Below are 18,724 nucleotides of genomic sequence, written 5' to 3' on the forward strand. Positions count from 1 at the left end.
TTGACCGTAAAATATCCTTGCCAACTCATAACATCATTTCCGTTCCCATTTTACCTTCAAATGCTTTCCGGAATTACTCACTCCTCACACACTCCTCTCACACACACACCAACCTCATTTCAGCTCCAGCCCACGCACCAACCTCAACACCACACACAGTTCGACACCAAGCTCCAGCTGCCCAGCCAAGCCAAGGCCAACCCAAATCATGTCGCCCCCACCGCCACCCCCTCCTCCCAGATCACGTCGCCCCACCGCCTAGATCACGCAGATCACACCGCCCTGCCCAAATCGCCTAAATCGCACCGCCCTGCCGCCATCCTCCATCCACTCCGATCTCTCTCTTCCCGATCTATCTCTCTTTCCCTCAATTTCTCAATCTTTCTTGCTCCTTCTCCCACAGATACATCATGTATATGTTCTAAATATGTTTTTATTTTGATTTTTGGTGGTGTTAAAGTGTATATTTTGAAATTTTCTGATATAAAATTTGTTTGGAAGTTAAGAAAATGGCTGAGAAAATGTAAAAAATTTGTAGGAAACTAGCATTTTCAAAATGTTACCAAACACTGGAAATCGTTTTTCGGACTATTTTCCATTGCAATACCAAACGTCCAGATTTTAATTTCCTTACGGAAATTCATTTTCCCCTGCATTCATTTTACACTCGGAATTCGATTTACATCGAACTAATCGCAACCTTAATATGAATGCAAATACCTACAAAAAAATCTTAGTGACAAAGTCTAAACTTAGCAAGATCCAATCAAGAATCTCCCGATGCCAATTCATTAGTGATTAACACAAATGATGCAACAAAAGGAAAATTGATGAAAGCTCAAAATACCTCTCAACAAGCTTTATAAGTGTCATCATACCACAATAACAAAGCATTGAAGAAACAAAAATATATATATATATATAAATATATATATTTCGTAATGAAGCTTTTTATTACATCACATAATAAAAATCAATAATATAGAAAGAATTAATATGCTTTGATCAACTTTTGTTATACAATATTACTCCGAAGTTGTTTTAATTATTGCCCATTAGTTGAACAAAATAATTATAATAGATATGCATGTACAATTTATAATTGTTACTTTTTATAATAAACTCATTAGTAACAAAGTTTTATAATAAATATGCTATAATATATGTATAACATTTTTCAAAAAAAAAATATTGTACATAAAACATTACAATATTATCCGTGCATCGCATAGGCAACTTACTAGTATATAATTAATAGCACATGGGGTTAGCTTGCAACTGACCCAAACTCCAAAGGTTTCTTTTTTTGCATTTTTCCATGTTTTTTTTATCCACTTATTTGCTGAATTGTGTTTCACATTCTTATTTCGCCGTGACCTTCTCTTAAATTCTCAAAACTTATGTCACTCCGTCTCTGCAGGAGTGAGATATGCTATGATTTCATACTAAATTGGAGGAATCTCATGATTGATGTAAAAACAAGATCTGCTATATGATTTTCATGTGTCTCCTATTTTGAGATATGTAATAATATTATTCAGGGGGATATTGTATTGCTTTGATTGACACAGTATAGTTGAATTTTATACTGGATTTTAATGGTCAATCTCTTGTCTAATTTTCTTAGGAATTTGATGAGTCATGATTTTGGATACTATCTAGTAAGTTAAGGCATTTATGTGTTAATGCACCTTGCGTGGCAAGTAGTTTTCCCTCATGAACTCTTCCCGATTCACCATGCAGAAGGCGGTGATGTCTTGTATTAGAGAGCTAGGATAACTAGTATCATCACCCTAACTTCATTCTCCAACATGCATATGAGCAGCTCATCATGCTCTTATTCAAAGAATTTTCTTGCTTCATCACCTTAACATTCTCGTTAAGGTATTCTAGATTTATGACATTGATATGGGTGGATTTATTGGTGCTATGGTTTTGACAATTGGTCATTAGGGATATTGGATCGATTTGCTTGAGGCACGATGGAATTTCTCATGGTGAGGAGTCCATCTATGGAGTGGTCGAGATTCAAGACCCTAGTGGTACTCATACTTCTGGTTGATGTCAAAAATTTTGGGTAATAAAAAATGCCAAAGCTACTATAAAGGTTTACAAAGTAATGTAGCAATAAATGCAATTGTTGGACTTCAACAAAGTAATAAATGAACGTCATCATAATAGTTTTTTCATGATCAATTTGTAAGATTTATGTAATAAAATTTAGGGTTGTGTTTACGGATACCATAATAACAATTTTTTTGACAACTTTTAGCAGCTTTTTATTTTTTATTTTTGCAGTTTTTTTTTTTTGACAACTTTTTTCCTCTTTTTTTTTTAAGTGAGATCTATATTGGGAAATCTTAACAAACACCGCACGGTGCTTGTTAACATTTCCCTAAAATTTATAGTATCCCTGACATCACTCTACGTGAGATTTGGTAAGAGGATACCAATTGAGGGAGACGGTTTCATGGCATGTTACTTTGTCACTTTCCTCAAGACGTGATTTGCCCAGGGCTCTATTGGCATTAATAGGATTCTCAACAATTGTATGATATAATTAGCATAGAATTAAGTTGTTTGTCTAATTTTACAACACAACCTCTCTCTCTCTCTCATGCACAAACTTAAAGAGTGTTGTGTAGGTAATTTTTTAAGGGTGCTTGTAGAAATTGTATAGATCTCTACTTGTCTGTTTGAGCAGATGTCGATTTGATCAGTTGTAACTATTTGAACAATATATATCTGTTCGAACAAACAAAACCCCTCTCTTGTTTTTGGTGTTCAACATAACCTTTCTCTTGTGTATACTCATAAAGACAAACCTTTTACTTGTGCCTGTTCGAAGAGACAATTTATTTAGACAACTTTTTTTTCTTTTCTTTCTTTGGCTGAAAGGAAATCTCTCGTGCTAAACGGAAACCATCCCAAACTTTAAATACTTTCAAAGTTACAAGAAACAACAAGATGATCTCATTTACTTGCTGTACCATATTGCAAAAGCACTCAATTGCTAAATTTCAATGGTAATAGTATCCTTTGCAGAATGCTGAATTTCAAGTTATAACTTGTTGCAAAAGCTTTCAACAAGATGATCTCATGTCTGTTGTTTAAACCCACCTCCTCTCCCACTATATACCTAAAAAACATGCTGAATTTGCCATCTCAATTGGGTACCTGACTCTGCCGTTAAATCAGTGTGTATTAGCAAACTCAGGGAGCTCAACTGTCAAGAGACATTGCGTTTTCAGTCACTACTTTAACTTACATGATAATGACTCACAGACACATACTTATTGAGTCAAACAGGACACCATCGCATTCAGATTACAACTCACGAGCAACATACATGTGCCTCAATGTCATTCAATGCCTTTCTACTACGATTATAAAATTACCTTTGGTCACGGTCTGATACATAAGAAACTGGCTACTAAAAAGTTTTGCAAAACTGTACACACTAAAATATCCACTACATAAATGGTACAAAACCTTTGGTTCAGACAGCCAGAAATGCATGGTTGTCACACAAAATTCTTCCCCATAGTTTTAAATTAAATGCAACAAGAAATTGCTTTCTACTATACATGCTTTTGAAATAATCAAGATTGAATCCCGTTTCCAGCTGCTGACCACAAAGGAAGCACTCTTCCATTGTTCGAACTAGCCTTTGTATTTGAACCATTCATTTCAAAATCATAATCATAGAAATCTAGGTCATCATCTATGCATTGGTTGGAAGAATCTGGCTTCATACCATTAGAAGCCTCAGCAGTTTTCTTCTGCTCCATTACTGCTCTTTTCTTTGATCTACCAGTACTTCTGGAGAAGTCATCATCCTCAAAGTTAGTATTTTGGTTGCTATTTGTATTCCTTCTCCTCTTCATTGAATCAGTACTGTCATTGCTGCTGCTGTTGTTTTTCTCTGTCTTGTAGTATTCGTGGATGGTAGACTCGATGGTTTCAAGTATCCGATCTCCGTACTTGCTTACCTTAGCCCTGAATTAAAGCCAGAAAGTTAATAAAATTGACTCTCGAGTAACCAGGGCTTAACCAACCTCACAACTTACTTGCCAATGCCATTGATCTCAAGAAGCTCTTCCTTTGTTCTGGGAATTCTTTTGCTGATGTGCTGCAGCGTAGCATTACTAAGTCGAGAAGGGGGGTAAAAGCAACTCATTAGGACATATATTAAAATAAAGTGGGATAGAGATGATGAACAGCAATATATAAGTGTAAAAAGACAAATATTGCATCCTGAAAGAATTGTAAAAAATCAATGAAAATTTTATAAGTTTGTATAAAGACGAATATTGCATCCTGAAAAAATTATAAAAAATCAAATGAATTTATTTTGCTTCCATGACTTTTCCCAGGCCCTGCAAAAGTGGGAGTGGTGCACTGGGTACAACCTTTTATTCTCATAAACAAAAATAGTCATAAATGGAAAGCATTGTGGAAGAATAGGAAATGGCTAAGAACAAACCCAAATATGTGGTATGCCATGACCCCCTCCCCAGCTTCTTTGACAAGAATAGTTCGGAGCATTCGCAGAGCTGAATACAGTTTGGCTGAGAGATTCTGTTGTAGAACACGTTGATAGAAAAATGAAATAAAACAAAACAAATAGTTGATTTAGCAGGTAATGAAAGTCATTAATTTCATAAAGCAGAAGATTGCAAAGGATGATGGGTATATGCATATATATATATATATATATATATATATCTATGGACGTGTATGCATGTATAATATCCATCAAAAATACCAAGTCTACTTCAGGTTGAGGCTCAGCAGGAGTGTCAATTCGAGGAGGACTTAGCTTCCCAGATGTCAATGAGCCTTTTGCTGGAGTCACTCCAGATTTGCTCAGTTTAACCGCTTTCGCAGAGGAATGGAATCTACAAGGTATACAAGGTGTCAGTGCATGAGATCGTAGCAATGCATGTCGGTTAAACAAAACTTTACTGGAAATTTGCTTAGGAAATAATCAAAGAGGATAACAGGTTGCAGATAAACACAACCAAAAACAATCTGATCAAAACAAGCTTTCGCTGATCTAGTAAGTGTTAGATGCATTTTTTTGTCCTTAAATGTAGCTTTTATTAATCTAATCTTTCAATAACAAACTTAAGTCTTCACCAAGACACATGAAACAATTTGCTAAACTCTCAATAGTACTCCAAACAACAAGCAAGAATATATTCACAGTAAAAAAAGTGAATGACCTTGAAATGTAGACACAGCTGATCCAGGAACAGAGCAGCTATGGCCCTATTTCCTGGAACCCAAGAGAAAGCCTACAGGAATTCGGCCTTTCAGAAGGCCCAAAAATAAGAAAACGACAGAATACATAGACAATTCATCTACACCATGTCTCGGTGATTACAAAACATCCAGGAGAGGATCCAAGCAAGAACTTTATTTGAGAAACTAATATGATAACCTGGAAATCAAACTTTTAAAAGGTTGAATTATACCAACATGGCCATAATTTGTTAAACCGTGTAGGAAAGAGTAAAAATATTTGACGAGAAACAAAAATAGAATAACAATAAAGAACTAAATTACAGTGATGAAGGCATAATAAAGAACTTCATTTCATAGTAAAAACCACACCTTCACCACTAGTGCCTTTCAGTGTTAAAAAAGCCATGGCCCCTTGCTCTCAAAATTAAGGTCAATACCCCATTTTCTTTCACATACAGAAGTATGTTGTGAAACATACAACACATTCCCAACATAGAGACAGAGTCTAAAATTGCACAGCCTAGTAGCAAAAATTTTTAGTAAAAATAAACAAAGAGGCAACATAGATTTCAATCAGCTGTTTGGGTGTGTGATACCCTCACCCCAGATTGTGCAGATTTGATTGGATTAGATTGTTTGAGTGTGTGTTGTGCGGGTGTGTGCTGAGTCCCACATCGGGTGTTTACTAGATATATCTTGGGTTTATAAGTGATTACGAGGAGCCCCAATTGCAATTTGACTAATTCATTTCTACATGCTACTTGATTACAAATCTATCATAAACCAAAAACAACTAGACCAGGTCAAACTAAAGTGCCTTCATCATGAAGAGACAATTGAGACAAGCAATAAAGATGGACACAGAAGCAAGTTCTTAAGCATTCAGAGTCTCGAATATACCATCAAGGAGACACAGAAACCAGACCACGTGTGAAACAGATAACATGTTAATTCAACTGCATTGGTGACTTGCAGCATATATGAATTTTCTATGGACAAGCCATAAACAATTAACTTCATTATCCATGACATCTTATCAAAAAAAAAAAATTATTATTTTTAAATCCCTTCATTATCCATGACATGAGAAACTAGCAACTGTATTACCATCATAAAATGCTTTTTGAGCAATTAACACCCTAATTAATTACATATAATCAAAAAATGAAATGCTAGTAAAATAATTATGAAAGGATATAACACAGTCCACAGATTTCAGAAATAAAAGGTATTGGACATGGGTGCAAGTACGCAACTCGAATTAGACATTAACATGTCATGTTGGCAAGCATCTGACTGACAAAATTTTACATATCATATCAATACCATATTCACACACAAAAAGACTTGCTAGACTTGGCATATATCAGATTTACAACTAAGCATGACACAACAGGGCTAAAAAGGACCTTAATATGATTGTCTGCCCACCAAGGAAGAGATTTTTAGCTTTGGACTCGTTCACCTGCACAAAATTTAAAATAACACTAAACCTTAATACAAGAAATTAAAACAAAGGAAGAAATTTTATATGCATAAACTAACCGTAGTGGGCAACATCAAGGAGCAATTTCTAACCCCTTTCAATTGAAGTCATCTCATATACAAAATACAGAATGAAAGTCTAAAGAAATTACAATTACCTTCAATATTGATGATACAGATCCATAAACATCACTTTTCTTGACATCTTCCACAAGGAAATCCTCAGTAACAAGATGACGCAATATACGGGAAGCTTCACCCTTGTCTAGATGTTTCCCAGCTCCATGCAGGCTTAAAGTCTCATGTCTGTGCTTCTTGACCTAGTTGAAATAAGCCGGACAGAATTAAATAATAGAAAGTGACATGAACATAGAAAGCAAAGCACAAGTTTTATAAGAACGTACAAATTGGCTTAAGGATCCCCTATAGACTTCTAAAATATGAGATGATGAAAACTGCTGCCCCATTAACTTCACCAGTTCAACCTAGCAAGACAAATAAAAAAGTGATTAATGAAATGATAAGTGAATTAAAATGAACTACAGTATCCATAAAAAGGTGTGACTAAGACGAAAATGCTCAAACCAATTGCTTTGCAATGCCTGTGACATCCTTCTCAATTAAACTTTTATTCTTCAAACAATTGTCACAGGTTTTTTTACAGTTTGCAGAATCAAACTTCTCTCCAAAATGAACGAGCTGTAGAAGACGTCGACAATCTACATCATTTTCACAATAACTGACCTGAAACAATTTGACATTAATTAAGAACATTTTCATTCAAATCAATAGGGTATTAGTAACAGACAAAAAAAAAAAAAAAAACTACAATGCAAAGCTTATATCAAGTACCATGCGCAAAATATTTTCGGTATTTGTTTCCAGTATCCTCCCTGAATTAGCAGTGTTGACACGATTATATCCAGATGTCAATGGAGTTTGCTCTGCTACTCCTTGGCTAATCATATGCTTGAGTCTTATCTGCAAAAAAAGACAAGTGGGGAAAAAGAACCAATAAATACAAAATGTTTAAATACAAACTCATTGTTCAAATATAGAATTAAAAAATCTCAACAAGAAGTATGAGTTTTACTAGAGTGACTTACATAGTCACTATAACTGTAATACAAAACACAAGATGACCGCTGACCATCTCTACCAGCTCGGCCACACTCCTGAGACATAACAGTGATACAAAGAGCTAAAAGAATCATTAAGCTGAATTTAAAAAGTCATCCACTGTTGTGTTCAATTCTAAACTACTGACATAAGTATCACTGTCCAAGTAGTGGTATACTTGTTATTAATTACCTGGTGGTAACCTTCAATAGATTTTGGGAGAGAATGATGAATTACAAAGCGGACATCTGGTTTGTTGATACCTGAAATGCACACATTACTATTTACTACATTGTTCTTTGTAATTAATCAAAAGGCAGCAAGCAGCAAAAGTCAATGATACCCATTCCAAATGCCACCGTAGCACAAATTATATTGATTTCATCTTTGCTCCATTGCTTTTGGGTAAAGGCACGTTGAGCAGGATCCATGCTACCATGGTAGAATGCCGCTTTATGTCCACATTCCTGAAGAAATGATAGACTTAAGCAAACATGAATCACAAAATTAAAAAATACATATATTGATCTTATATTTTATCTTTGGCTCACCCCTTGGCCTTCCACACAAATTTCCTGTAGCATAATAGTCAATTTGATGGTTTTCAGGGGTTTGCCATTTGTTTCTTAACTAACACCTTTTATCTTATCACTATTTAAGTACTCCAAATTTAGGTCCTCCCTTTTTTTTACCTTTCAAACACAAACCAATTGCTCAAGAATGTGCAACATACAAGAAAAGCACAAATTAGATGGACAAACATCATTTAAACATGTTAAATACAGCAAGCACATTTGATGAACTCAAAAGATTGTTTCAATGATTTAACAACTATGATTATAATTTCCAATACTGGAAGAACTTTTTAGTCAAAAATAATATAAAAGTCCCTTGACTCACTTCATCAGAAGCAAGCACAGCTATAGCCAAATTTTCGAATAGGTGTGTCATGTTGCACTTGCACAGTCCCACATAGATGACCATAACATTAGAATGTATACAAGACAATCAATTTCATTAAACACTAGCAAGCAATCAAGATCAATCTAGCATGACCATAATATCAAAAAATTCAATACCAAACAGATTCCAAGCAAGGCAATAAATTTGCAAAAAATTCAAAGCTAAAATAGACTAAACAAGCAATATTCAGACCTGCAATAAAGTAAATCAAAGAAAGGAAAACAAGAGTACTAATAAGTTATTAAATCATTCATGGTATCACGCCCTTCTTAAAAGTACTAAAACACACCCCGCCAACAAAAACAAAGTAATGATAAGATAGACTGACCTGTAACTTTTCAGCTACTTTTTCACAGTCCATTCTTGAAAGACAATAAATTATTCCACATTCATCAAAGTGGTTTTCTTTGATGAATTTGTCAATGTCTTCCACACACTTCTTAGTCTTGGGGATAACAGAATACCTGCAATGCTCACAGTGAGTGATGAATTCTATTTTCAGTGGGAACTTCTAATTTATTTTTTTTATTTTTTCTTTTTTCTTTTTTTTCTTTTTTTGCTAGGGTGTGAACATTTATTCAACACTAACCATAAATTTGGGCGATTAAAACTTTGCCGGAAAACAATGCAGTTGACAAGGCCTAGAGCCTGCACAACATCTTCTTTTACACTGGCTGTTGCAGTAGCTGTTAAAGCTAACACAGGAGTATTTTGGAACTTCTGTTTCAAGATACCAAGACCCTGGACATTTTGCAAAACAGCTTAGCACTAAGCAGCAGCTATATTACCCTGCAGCATGAAGTTAAAAAGGTTTGAAAAGCCACTACCTGATAATCTGGTCTAAAATCATGCCCCCACTGGCTCACACAATGAGCTTCATCAATAACAACCCTGGCAAGCAATTCCCGAGCATGTAAACTCTCCAGATGCCTCAAAAGAACATCACTTCTGCATTCAAGAAGATTGGTTTCCAAAATTAACAAAATAATGAAAAGCAAAGAAACAAAAGTTCAACTGCACTTTTCAACTCCATACTTTGGTCTTTACAATGTCCCTTCTAAAGATCCAGTTTGTACAATCAATTCTAATCTATGAAGATGCAAAACATGACAGCACAAACATGAACAAGACATGACACAATAAACCAAAAGACAAGGGATACAAAAGAGTACAAAAATACATATTTATTTATATACAAATACCACGTGCACATCCACACACGCATATATAGAGTATCATGCATAGAATATTTGTGCTACTTTGTAAATCATTCTCAATATATAATTTTAAATAAAATATTCTATATTCATTATTTATAAAAGGAAGACAAGATAAATCACATATAACCCAAGTTGACTCAAAGAACCATTATTTAAGTGGCTTAGTTGATGTTTAAAAGTGAATTAGACCATCAGATCACATTTAAGTGTTTAATATGTCCAACTCATTGCCAACTTTAAAGACAGATAATCAGATATTCTATTGCAGGTCTATATTAAAAGTCTCTGGCATGTGTAGCACACAATAAGTGGGCACTTAGACATAACCTCCCCCCCCCCCCCCACCTCTGTCCAATCCACCCACAGACAAAAAAGAATGCCATCAAATGTATTGGCTTTTTCAAAAATGTAATTATCATGTGATTTTGGGCTACCATTTCAATCAAAAACACCCAGATTTTGTAAAAATAGCATTACCCTAATCTACACTGCACCCCCCCCCCCCGTCTTCAAATTCCACCATTACATCCTTTATCCAGCAGCACTCTCCGTATAACATGACAAACCTATAGCATCATCGTACCATAATTTTCAGTTGTGAATCCCATTGCTCCATTGCCTAGCTCACTAACACAATAAGACCATCACTTATATTCCTAGCTGCTGCCATCTTTCAATTGTAACATAATTGAACTCATATCCTCCAATCTAAAATCCAAGGATCACTCCATCTCCCAACTCTCCACACAACAACCTAGGCTCACTGTCATTATTTTTCCTGGCCACCACCATCATTATTATCCATCATTGCATCATCATCACTTAACCATTTTTTTAAAACCCCAACAGTCAAACTACAATCATCAAAACCACCATCAACCAAATTCAAAAGTCAAAATGAAATATAATTCAAAAATTAAATCTGAAATGGTTTTGGTTGTGCTCCCTGCATCAACCACCATCACATAAACTTATGACCATGAATATTCACCCTAAACCCATCAAAAACCCACAAACAAAACCACCATCACAATCCATTAAGCTACATCACTGACATGCCCTAGTCTATCATCCACTAACATTACCATTGTGGTCAACTTGCAACCACAATTGTGTAAACACTGAATGACACAGCAAACCATTATCACAGACCACTTAGTCTAATTTTAAATTCATATAAGATCCTTTGTTCTCTTCAATTTCTCCACTTCCTTTAATTGGAAGTGAAGGAACAAGTACCTAGGAAGTAGGAAGTGTATTGAAGAATCCATTAAAGAATTAGGATCTAAAATCCATATAATCAAGAAAAGAAGAGGACAAAGGGACACTGCCAATCACCAACATCCAATCATACAGAACCTTGAAGAATGGACTTCAGCATTGCTTTAATTGGGTTTGTTAGTCATTGTACTATTGGTTGTGCAAAAGTGATTGAAGAAAAAACTAGGTCATGGCTTTAGCTAGTTTAAATCTTTGGAGATTAAAGAAAGCTCAAGAATGGTTGAGCTACATCAAAAATTGGGGAAAAGATGGCTAGTTCATCTTGGACTACTAGAAGTATCAATTTGTCCTATATTTGTTATAAATAGCACGCTTGTCCATTTCTAGTGTTTCTTCATCAAGGAATAGTCAAGTAATGCAGCTAAAGTAATAGGACATATCAGTGCATGGTTTTTTGCAAAATAGTAATCATGAAGATTAAAAAAACACTCACCTGGCAACTTTCTCTGGTGTCACATATAATAGCTTGTATTTACAGTAATCAGAGCATAGCTCTCTAAGGATCTCCTGCTGTTCTGTCCATTCCATATTGGCACTTAAGTAAGCAGCAGGTATGTTCGCCTAAGTGCAACTCAAAGAGAAAAAAAATGTATATCATTCAATAAGCAGCACATAAATAGTCCAGATGGTATTGAAGGCTGCAGACGTCAGTGATAAAGCAAACATTACCTGCAATAGATGCATTATCTGATCTTGAATAAGTGACACGAGGGGAGAAATTACCAATGTTATACCTGGACAGATAAGAGCAGGGAGCTGCAAGGAAAAAAAACAAACAAAAAATTCCAAAGTGTAAACTCCCATAATGCAAACGACAAAAAGTTAAATTTCCCAATATTAACAAGGGAACCCTACACTATACAAGTCGCTTGATCTAGAATACCACTAAAATCAAGCATATAAGAAAATGAACAAGCAAAACAGGCCAGAATTATCAATGATGTACTGACCATAGATCAGAAAATTAGAAACAACAGATGACTGAAATCATTTTTAAAAAAGGGATCAGTAAGGTGGCACAATCATTAAGATGTACTGAGAATGAAAATAGTAAACAGTATCTTATTACCCAGAAATTGAAGAAGAACCATGATCCATAAGATCCTTGCAAGCTTTTTTTACCTGATATGTCAAACTCTTTCCCCCTCCAGTTGGCATTAGAACGAAAACATCACAACCACTCATCGTAGCGTTAATAACCTCTCTTTGGTTGGGGCGAAAAGAGTGGTTCCCAAACACTTTCTTGTTATTGGCCTGAGATTGGAAGTATGTAAATAACCATCAGGATGACATCCATGCAAATAAGAAACTTGAAAATAATTCAGATAACCACCTCCAGCTTCTTTGCCCATGGGAAGTTCTGACTACTCCACTTTTTGTCATTAGAACCTTCAATATAATTAACTTCAACATACTTAGGAACATACGGTTCCCTCTCCAAAGGGCCTGATGAAACATCAAATCTATCTACAGAGGAGAATGAATTCCACCTTTCATTCCCTCCCAGCTCATTATTCAGATTTACCTGGGCTTCAAATCTCATTGGTGTCTTGAAAGCAGCTGCTTGAGGTGTTTCATATTGAAATGACCGGATGGCTGTTGTGGATGTAGGATAATGTGATTTTTGTCTTTCCTCGTCGACTGAATTGGCACGAAGATACCCATCAAGCTGCTGAATTTGCTTATTTAGCTGTGACCTAACAATAAACAAACATTAATTGGCTCATACCTCTTAGACAATGATGATTAGTGTATTACAAAAACATGAAAGAGTGCTATTATGAGACAACAAAAGGCAATATAAACCATTCTGCATGAATTCACGTATTCATCATATTCTATTATTTCTTTGTATATTCAGAATTTCACTTTGTCATTTCCTCTGAACAGATCCAATATATGTGGCAAATAGAATATTGAACAATAATTACAGATCAGGTGGGAAGCAAACCTATCTTGACGAAGCTTCTCAATGTGCTCTGAGGTGAGTTCATTAACATTATCAAGCAGTTCATTTGATATAACGATTAGCATGTCCTTCATTTCCTGCAAATGAGTCGTAGCTTCGGGGCACAGTCCTAGCTGCATTACGACCAAAAATCAGGCATATGAAGCTGACAGTATACTAAAATGGAGTCACAATTGAACAGAAAAAATATGCTACACCTACCTTAAGACCATGACTGCAGTTTGAGCACAATTCCAGTGGCAAACTACTTTCATCTTGCCTAGAAAAATTATCTTTATCTATAGTTGGAGTAATGGGCGGCAGCTTAGAAATTGATGGTTGTGGTGTGCAAGTTGATTGGTACCGTTCCACTATATGGTCCACATCAATATTCTGAACCCAAAGGCAGTAAATGAGACAGGCGAATGCACAGAAATCAACATTGACATCAATAAAGCCAAAACAACATATGACTTCAGATACATAGAAATATGAGGACTACTTCAACACTTAAACCAGAAGTACATGAAATAATTTTAAACCAGCGACCTGGATTCACCAGAAACAATCTATGAAATCTTCATTTGCATTTGTTCATTAGCAAAACAGCAAAAAATGAAAATCACAACTTTCTTTAAAAATGTAATCCAACAGATACCATATTACAAACAAACTCAAATTTAGCTACTTGATAAGCGCTATTTGATGCACTTGAAACTATGCCAACTTTCTTTTATTGGTAAAATTTTGCCAACTTGATGATATCAAAACAATTAAAAACATAGAGTTCCAACATGAATTACTCCTAACCAAGTTAAATTGATTAGAGCTAATTCAGGTTATCCAAATTTCATTGTAATTCATAAACAACAGTGATATGAATTACCTCAAGTATGTCATCATCATCCAGGTTACCAGCAAAAATTCCTGCAGACTCTTTTACTTGGTCAATATGAACAGTATGATTGTTGAATGATCTATCCAAATTCTGAGAATGAGAATTGTTGACTACTGATGCTCTTATCTGACTCTTTTCAGCTTCCATGGCTCTAACATTACTTGATGAAAAATTATTGCCCATGGACCTTCCAGGTTGACTAATCTTGCTGTTGGTTTCACTGAAATTTTTATGTGTTTGTATACCTTCCAAGCTTCTTTCAATGCTAAATGTGCTTTGGGAAATAGTTCTTCGTCCAACACTGTGAGATGCATTATTATGAAGATCCTTAACCTGTACAGTTTTTCCAGGTTTTGTGTACTTCCTGCAAGAAATCTGAAGATTGGAAAGAGTATGCCAAGCCTGCCAAAAGTTTTCCATTGAAAATTTATTACCAAATTAGAAGAAGTTATGAAAAATATGGCCATTGAATGTCTACAAATGGATAAACAAGTTAAGAACATTAACTTTTGATTGACTTAATTATAAACTGAAACAAAAACTAGAGTTTGTCAACACCAAGCATAATAACAAGATCATAAACATAAGATTGTTATAAAAAAATAAAAATAAATAAGAGCACAGGGCAAGCAGCTTCTACTACAAAATGAATTAGAAAAAGAACTACTAGCTAACACAGTTCAAATGAAACATTAAAAAACATATTCACTGCTATAAATCAATTTAAATATAAAATTAGGACAGCTGAAAATGAACATAGATCCTGCCTAACAACTTTACCTTTTCCACTTGTGCACTCTGGCTCTGCAACCTTGCAATATTTTGACTTTGGAAGTCCATTGCCCTGAAAAAATAAAGATTTTATTAAAACAAACATTAAAAGCTTAAAAAAGTCTGAATAAGTCAACTTTGACACCTTTTAGTTATAGAAAAAAATTAAACAGCCTCATATAAAATAAAGGAAAATTTTCCCAAAAAATAAAAAAATGGTGATCTCTTTGTGTTAATGGAGTTTTTTTATACAAGTACTTGTGTTAGTGAAGTATTGTCTTACAGTAACCAATGAGTTGTGAATTCTAAGGAATAAGAACTCAAGAATTTCGTATAAGGCCTTTAAACTTATAATGCCAATTGCACACCATTAAAAAGCATGACCATGCAAAAAATAAGGGATCAAAAGAAAATGAGCCAACACCATAAAAATATTGTTATTAGGTAAAAGGAATTCGCATTTTTTCTAAACTGCAATCACAGAATACCAATGTGCATCAAGTTTTTGTATATATAGAATAACGTACTCTAACAACTGCACAGCCCCGATTCCCATCATAAAAATATGCATTGCATCAATATATAATCAATTGATAAAAATTCATTTTCTATGGAAGAGAGATTATAGAGTGCACCACAAAATAAAAATAAAACAGTGTGTTTAACGGTAACATACCGTACCCACATTGCTCCTTCAGCACCAGGTTTTTGTGAGGACAACGAAAAAAGGAAATTTGAACTCAAAAACTTATTTTGGCTTAAGAAATTATCATGTGCATTAGCATGTTGTGACAAATTAACTTTAGGAAGGTTATCATCACATTTGAGCCCTTGACCTGAATTGCTCCGGCTGCATATAAATAACAAACAATTAACTACACAAGCTAGGGAAAAGGAAAGGAAATTGGTGCAAAAAAAAAAAAAAAGAGAACAATTATAACTCTTGCCTCATGTGCATTTCCATAGTCATTGATAAGCATATTCGCCTACCAAGTTAACAGTTCCCCATTCTCAAAATCCACATATTAATACAGAAGCCTGCAATATAAAACCTCCTCAATAACAAATTTCAATGTACTACAAAATAAAGGAATTCCAGTCTGCAAGTAATTTTGAGAAGATACAAAACTAAAGTCGAAATTGAAAAACCCAAGGTAACAAACTAATTGAGCTAACCAAAGTAGACATAATGAAACTGGAATATAAAAAAATTACATAAAACCAAAACAAGAGTGATTACCTCTGTGCATTCATTTCTACTCCTTATCAAATGGTGAACATATTCAACCACTCCCATTCACATTCAAAAATGAAAAACGGGAGAGGACATCCTCATAAATATCAAGTCAAAGAAACATGTTTTTTTTTTTTTTAAATTTTATAAAAGTCAAAGAAACATGTTCTAAAAAGAAAAAAGGAAAGAGAAAGTAGAAATAACTTCTAAGGAAAAGTAGTGATGTGCACTAGATAATTATGACTTGAAACATTATCATCAGTGATTCACAAATTCATGACTCATGCAGACATGCAGTTTTCACAAATCCAATGAATGAGGCAAGAGCAAGATTTTTTTTTCTTGGATAAGTAACAGAATTTTATTGAGGAAACAACTACTCTATGTTCACAATTATGAACATAAATATATCATATGTGCATTTAACTTATGGATTTTAATTTTTGCCCTTGGAAGAACCAAATAACTGATTATCTATTCTTATCAGAAAACAAAGACCACAGGAAGATGATAAGATTTTTGCATCATATCAATGATATGGTCGCGATATGGCATCTCTAACTAGTTTTACTCCAACAATTCTTCATTCAATTTATGTAAGATTCGCAAATGCACCAAGCCCTCTTATCAATAACAAGACAATCTGGATCAAGTTCAGTAAGCCCAAAGAACACTAGTTTGTAAGAGTTTTAAACAACCCAGTCCTCACAAATTTTACCCTTAAATACTTCATCTTTTCCATCCGACAATCAGAAAAATTCACAATCATAGGTCAAGCCCATCTCCAATGTATATATAAAACCGTTGGATTACACATTCCCTTTGTTCTTAACAGGCACGCCAAATTTTGTACAAATCGAATGTTACATATATCCAATGCATCAACTCATTTTTTTTATAACTTACAGAGTAAGGTCAGCTCGTTAAGGAAAGCTCCGGCTATAAAAAGTATTGGGTTCCAAAAAAAACAAAACTTGAAATTTAAATATTTTACGATATAGTTACTGATTTCTGACCATTTGAATATTTTGTATTCATAATTTGTATTCATAAGAGTTACCCCGAGTGTAACTCGAACCCAACCCCATATAAATAATACACTCATAACCACATTTCTCATTTCACATCCAAACTATGTATATATCCCACTTAGCATAGTTCACATCACTCTTCTTCTAATTAAACAAAATGGGTATTATAGAAAACATCCCTATACATTTTCATTTTCTACTAATCCTCCATTAAAACCAAGGTACCCACAATAATGACTATACACAGAGATATACAAATTCAAAAAAAAAAAAATGCGGAATCAATTGGGGCTCTGAATCCAAACACGGCGTATTGAAAACCCTAAACAAATATGTGTGTGTGTGTGTTGTGAAATGAAGTAGAACCCTAGAATTGAGGGATTGAAGTTGATTACCTTTGGAATGTGGAAAATCTTTGTTAGGGCTTATTGTGTTTTCTTTGTACACTGCAAGTTTTAGAGAGAGAGGACTTTAAATAAAATGTAAGCGCGGTGTGGGAGTGGCGGGACATTTTGCTGTATTTGATTATTTTGACGAGTGATTAGTCTTTGGCTTTGGTTGTCCTTCTTTCTTTCTTTTTATAAATAAAAAAATTTATATTTTTATATTATTCTCAACAACAAAAAATTAAGAGTCTGTTTGGTACACATGTTTTAGTTTTTAAACAATATTATACGTATTTTTACATACTTTTTTACTAAATATAATTTCAAAAAAACTGAAAATTGTTGTTTAAACACACGTACCAGATGAGTTCTCAAACATTGTAATTGTATTGGTTTGTGCTTCACAACCACAGAATTGAAGGTAGCCTATTTAGCATTATGAATATTGTGTTTTGTTGAAATTATTATAGAAAAAAAAAGATAAATGAGAAATAAAATAAAACAATTGTATTTTTGTTTTGTTGAAAGTATTCATAAAAAAGAAAACTACTATTGAGGATTAAAAAAAATTATCAAAATTTGTAAGGATCCTTTTTTTTTTAATCATAAACTTTATTTTTCTTAAACTCAAGTATTGAGGGTATATACTTTGATCTTATATTCTATTGTCTTAATTAGGGACGGAGTTAGGATTTCGAATGAGGAGGGGCGAGATACACTTGTTGAGGGCCATTTGTGAGAGCTCAGGCAGAAAAAAAGAAAGCCCAATAATAAGGGCAACAAGGAATTGACAAAATAGATAGCAAAAAAAACCATTAGACCCAAGCGACAGGAATAATGGATCACAGGTCCAATAAATAAACAAATGGGTCTTGAAGAAGCAAGTGAGCTCAAAGAAACCCGGAAAGAAAGAAATAGTATTCCATGGGCAATGTATGAGGTAAAAAAGTGAGAAAGGACCGCCGTAGGCCCAAGGCAATTCAAACTAAGAGAGCAAGGGGTTTATGGCAAGCCCATGAACCCCAACGATGAGAATAAGGTTATTGGGCCAGGGGAAGCCCAATGAAGTTAGTAAGAAGCCCATGGAAGTATGGAATTAGCAAATGGGCTGAGAAAACCCAAAGAAAGCAAGCAGGCC

General features: G+C 34.4%; 1 protein-coding gene across 1 annotated transcript; it reads right to left on the reverse strand.

Moving 5' to 3' along the window:
- Positions 1 to 3,362: 3,362 nt before the first annotated feature.
- On the reverse strand, positions 3,363 to 17,734 carry LOC115977497 (ATP-dependent DNA helicase Q-like 4A). Its single transcript, XM_031099376.1, has 26 exons — positions 17,596 to 17,734; positions 15,883 to 15,973; positions 15,612 to 15,785; positions 14,945 to 15,008; positions 14,153 to 14,566; positions 13,489 to 13,659; positions 13,270 to 13,400; positions 12,652 to 13,015; positions 12,441 to 12,572; positions 11,988 to 12,074; positions 11,752 to 11,879; positions 9,645 to 9,765; positions 9,407 to 9,558; positions 9,146 to 9,281; positions 8,198 to 8,321; positions 8,047 to 8,117; positions 7,842 to 7,910; positions 7,588 to 7,716; positions 7,321 to 7,479; positions 7,140 to 7,220; positions 6,894 to 7,055; positions 6,660 to 6,715; positions 4,769 to 4,901; positions 4,487 to 4,581; positions 4,071 to 4,148; positions 3,363 to 3,999 (listed from the first exon to the last, which is right to left on the reverse strand). The coding sequence occupies exons 2-26, from the start codon at positions 15,903 to 15,905 to the stop codon at positions 3,603 to 3,605; spliced, it is 3,651 nt and encodes a 1,216-aa protein (XP_030955236.1). The 5' UTR covers positions 15,906 to 15,973; positions 17,596 to 17,734; the 3' UTR covers positions 3,363 to 3,602.
- Between the last annotated feature and the right edge of the window lie 990 nt (positions 17,735 to 18,724).

This window comes from Quercus lobata, chromosome 2, assembly GCF_001633185.2.
Source record: "Quercus lobata isolate SW786 chromosome 2, ValleyOak3.0 Primary Assembly, whole genome shotgun sequence".
NCBI classification, from domain to species: domain Eukaryota; kingdom Viridiplantae; phylum Streptophyta; class Magnoliopsida; order Fagales; family Fagaceae; genus Quercus; species Quercus lobata.

Bases quoted from the DNA above. Each gene is read 5' to 3' on its own strand.
- LOC115977497 (XM_031099376.1), bottom strand. From the start codon at position 15,905: ATGACTATGGAAATGCACATGAG. The intron at 4,902-6,659 runs GTCCTTTTTAGC...TATACCTTGTAG, and splicing joins GGGCAGACAATCATATTAAG to ATTCCATTCCTCTGCGAAAG. The intron at 4,582-4,768 runs GTATTTTTGATG...GTTCTACAACAG, and splicing joins CTCAACCTGAAGTAGACTTG to AATCTCTCAGCCAAACTGTA.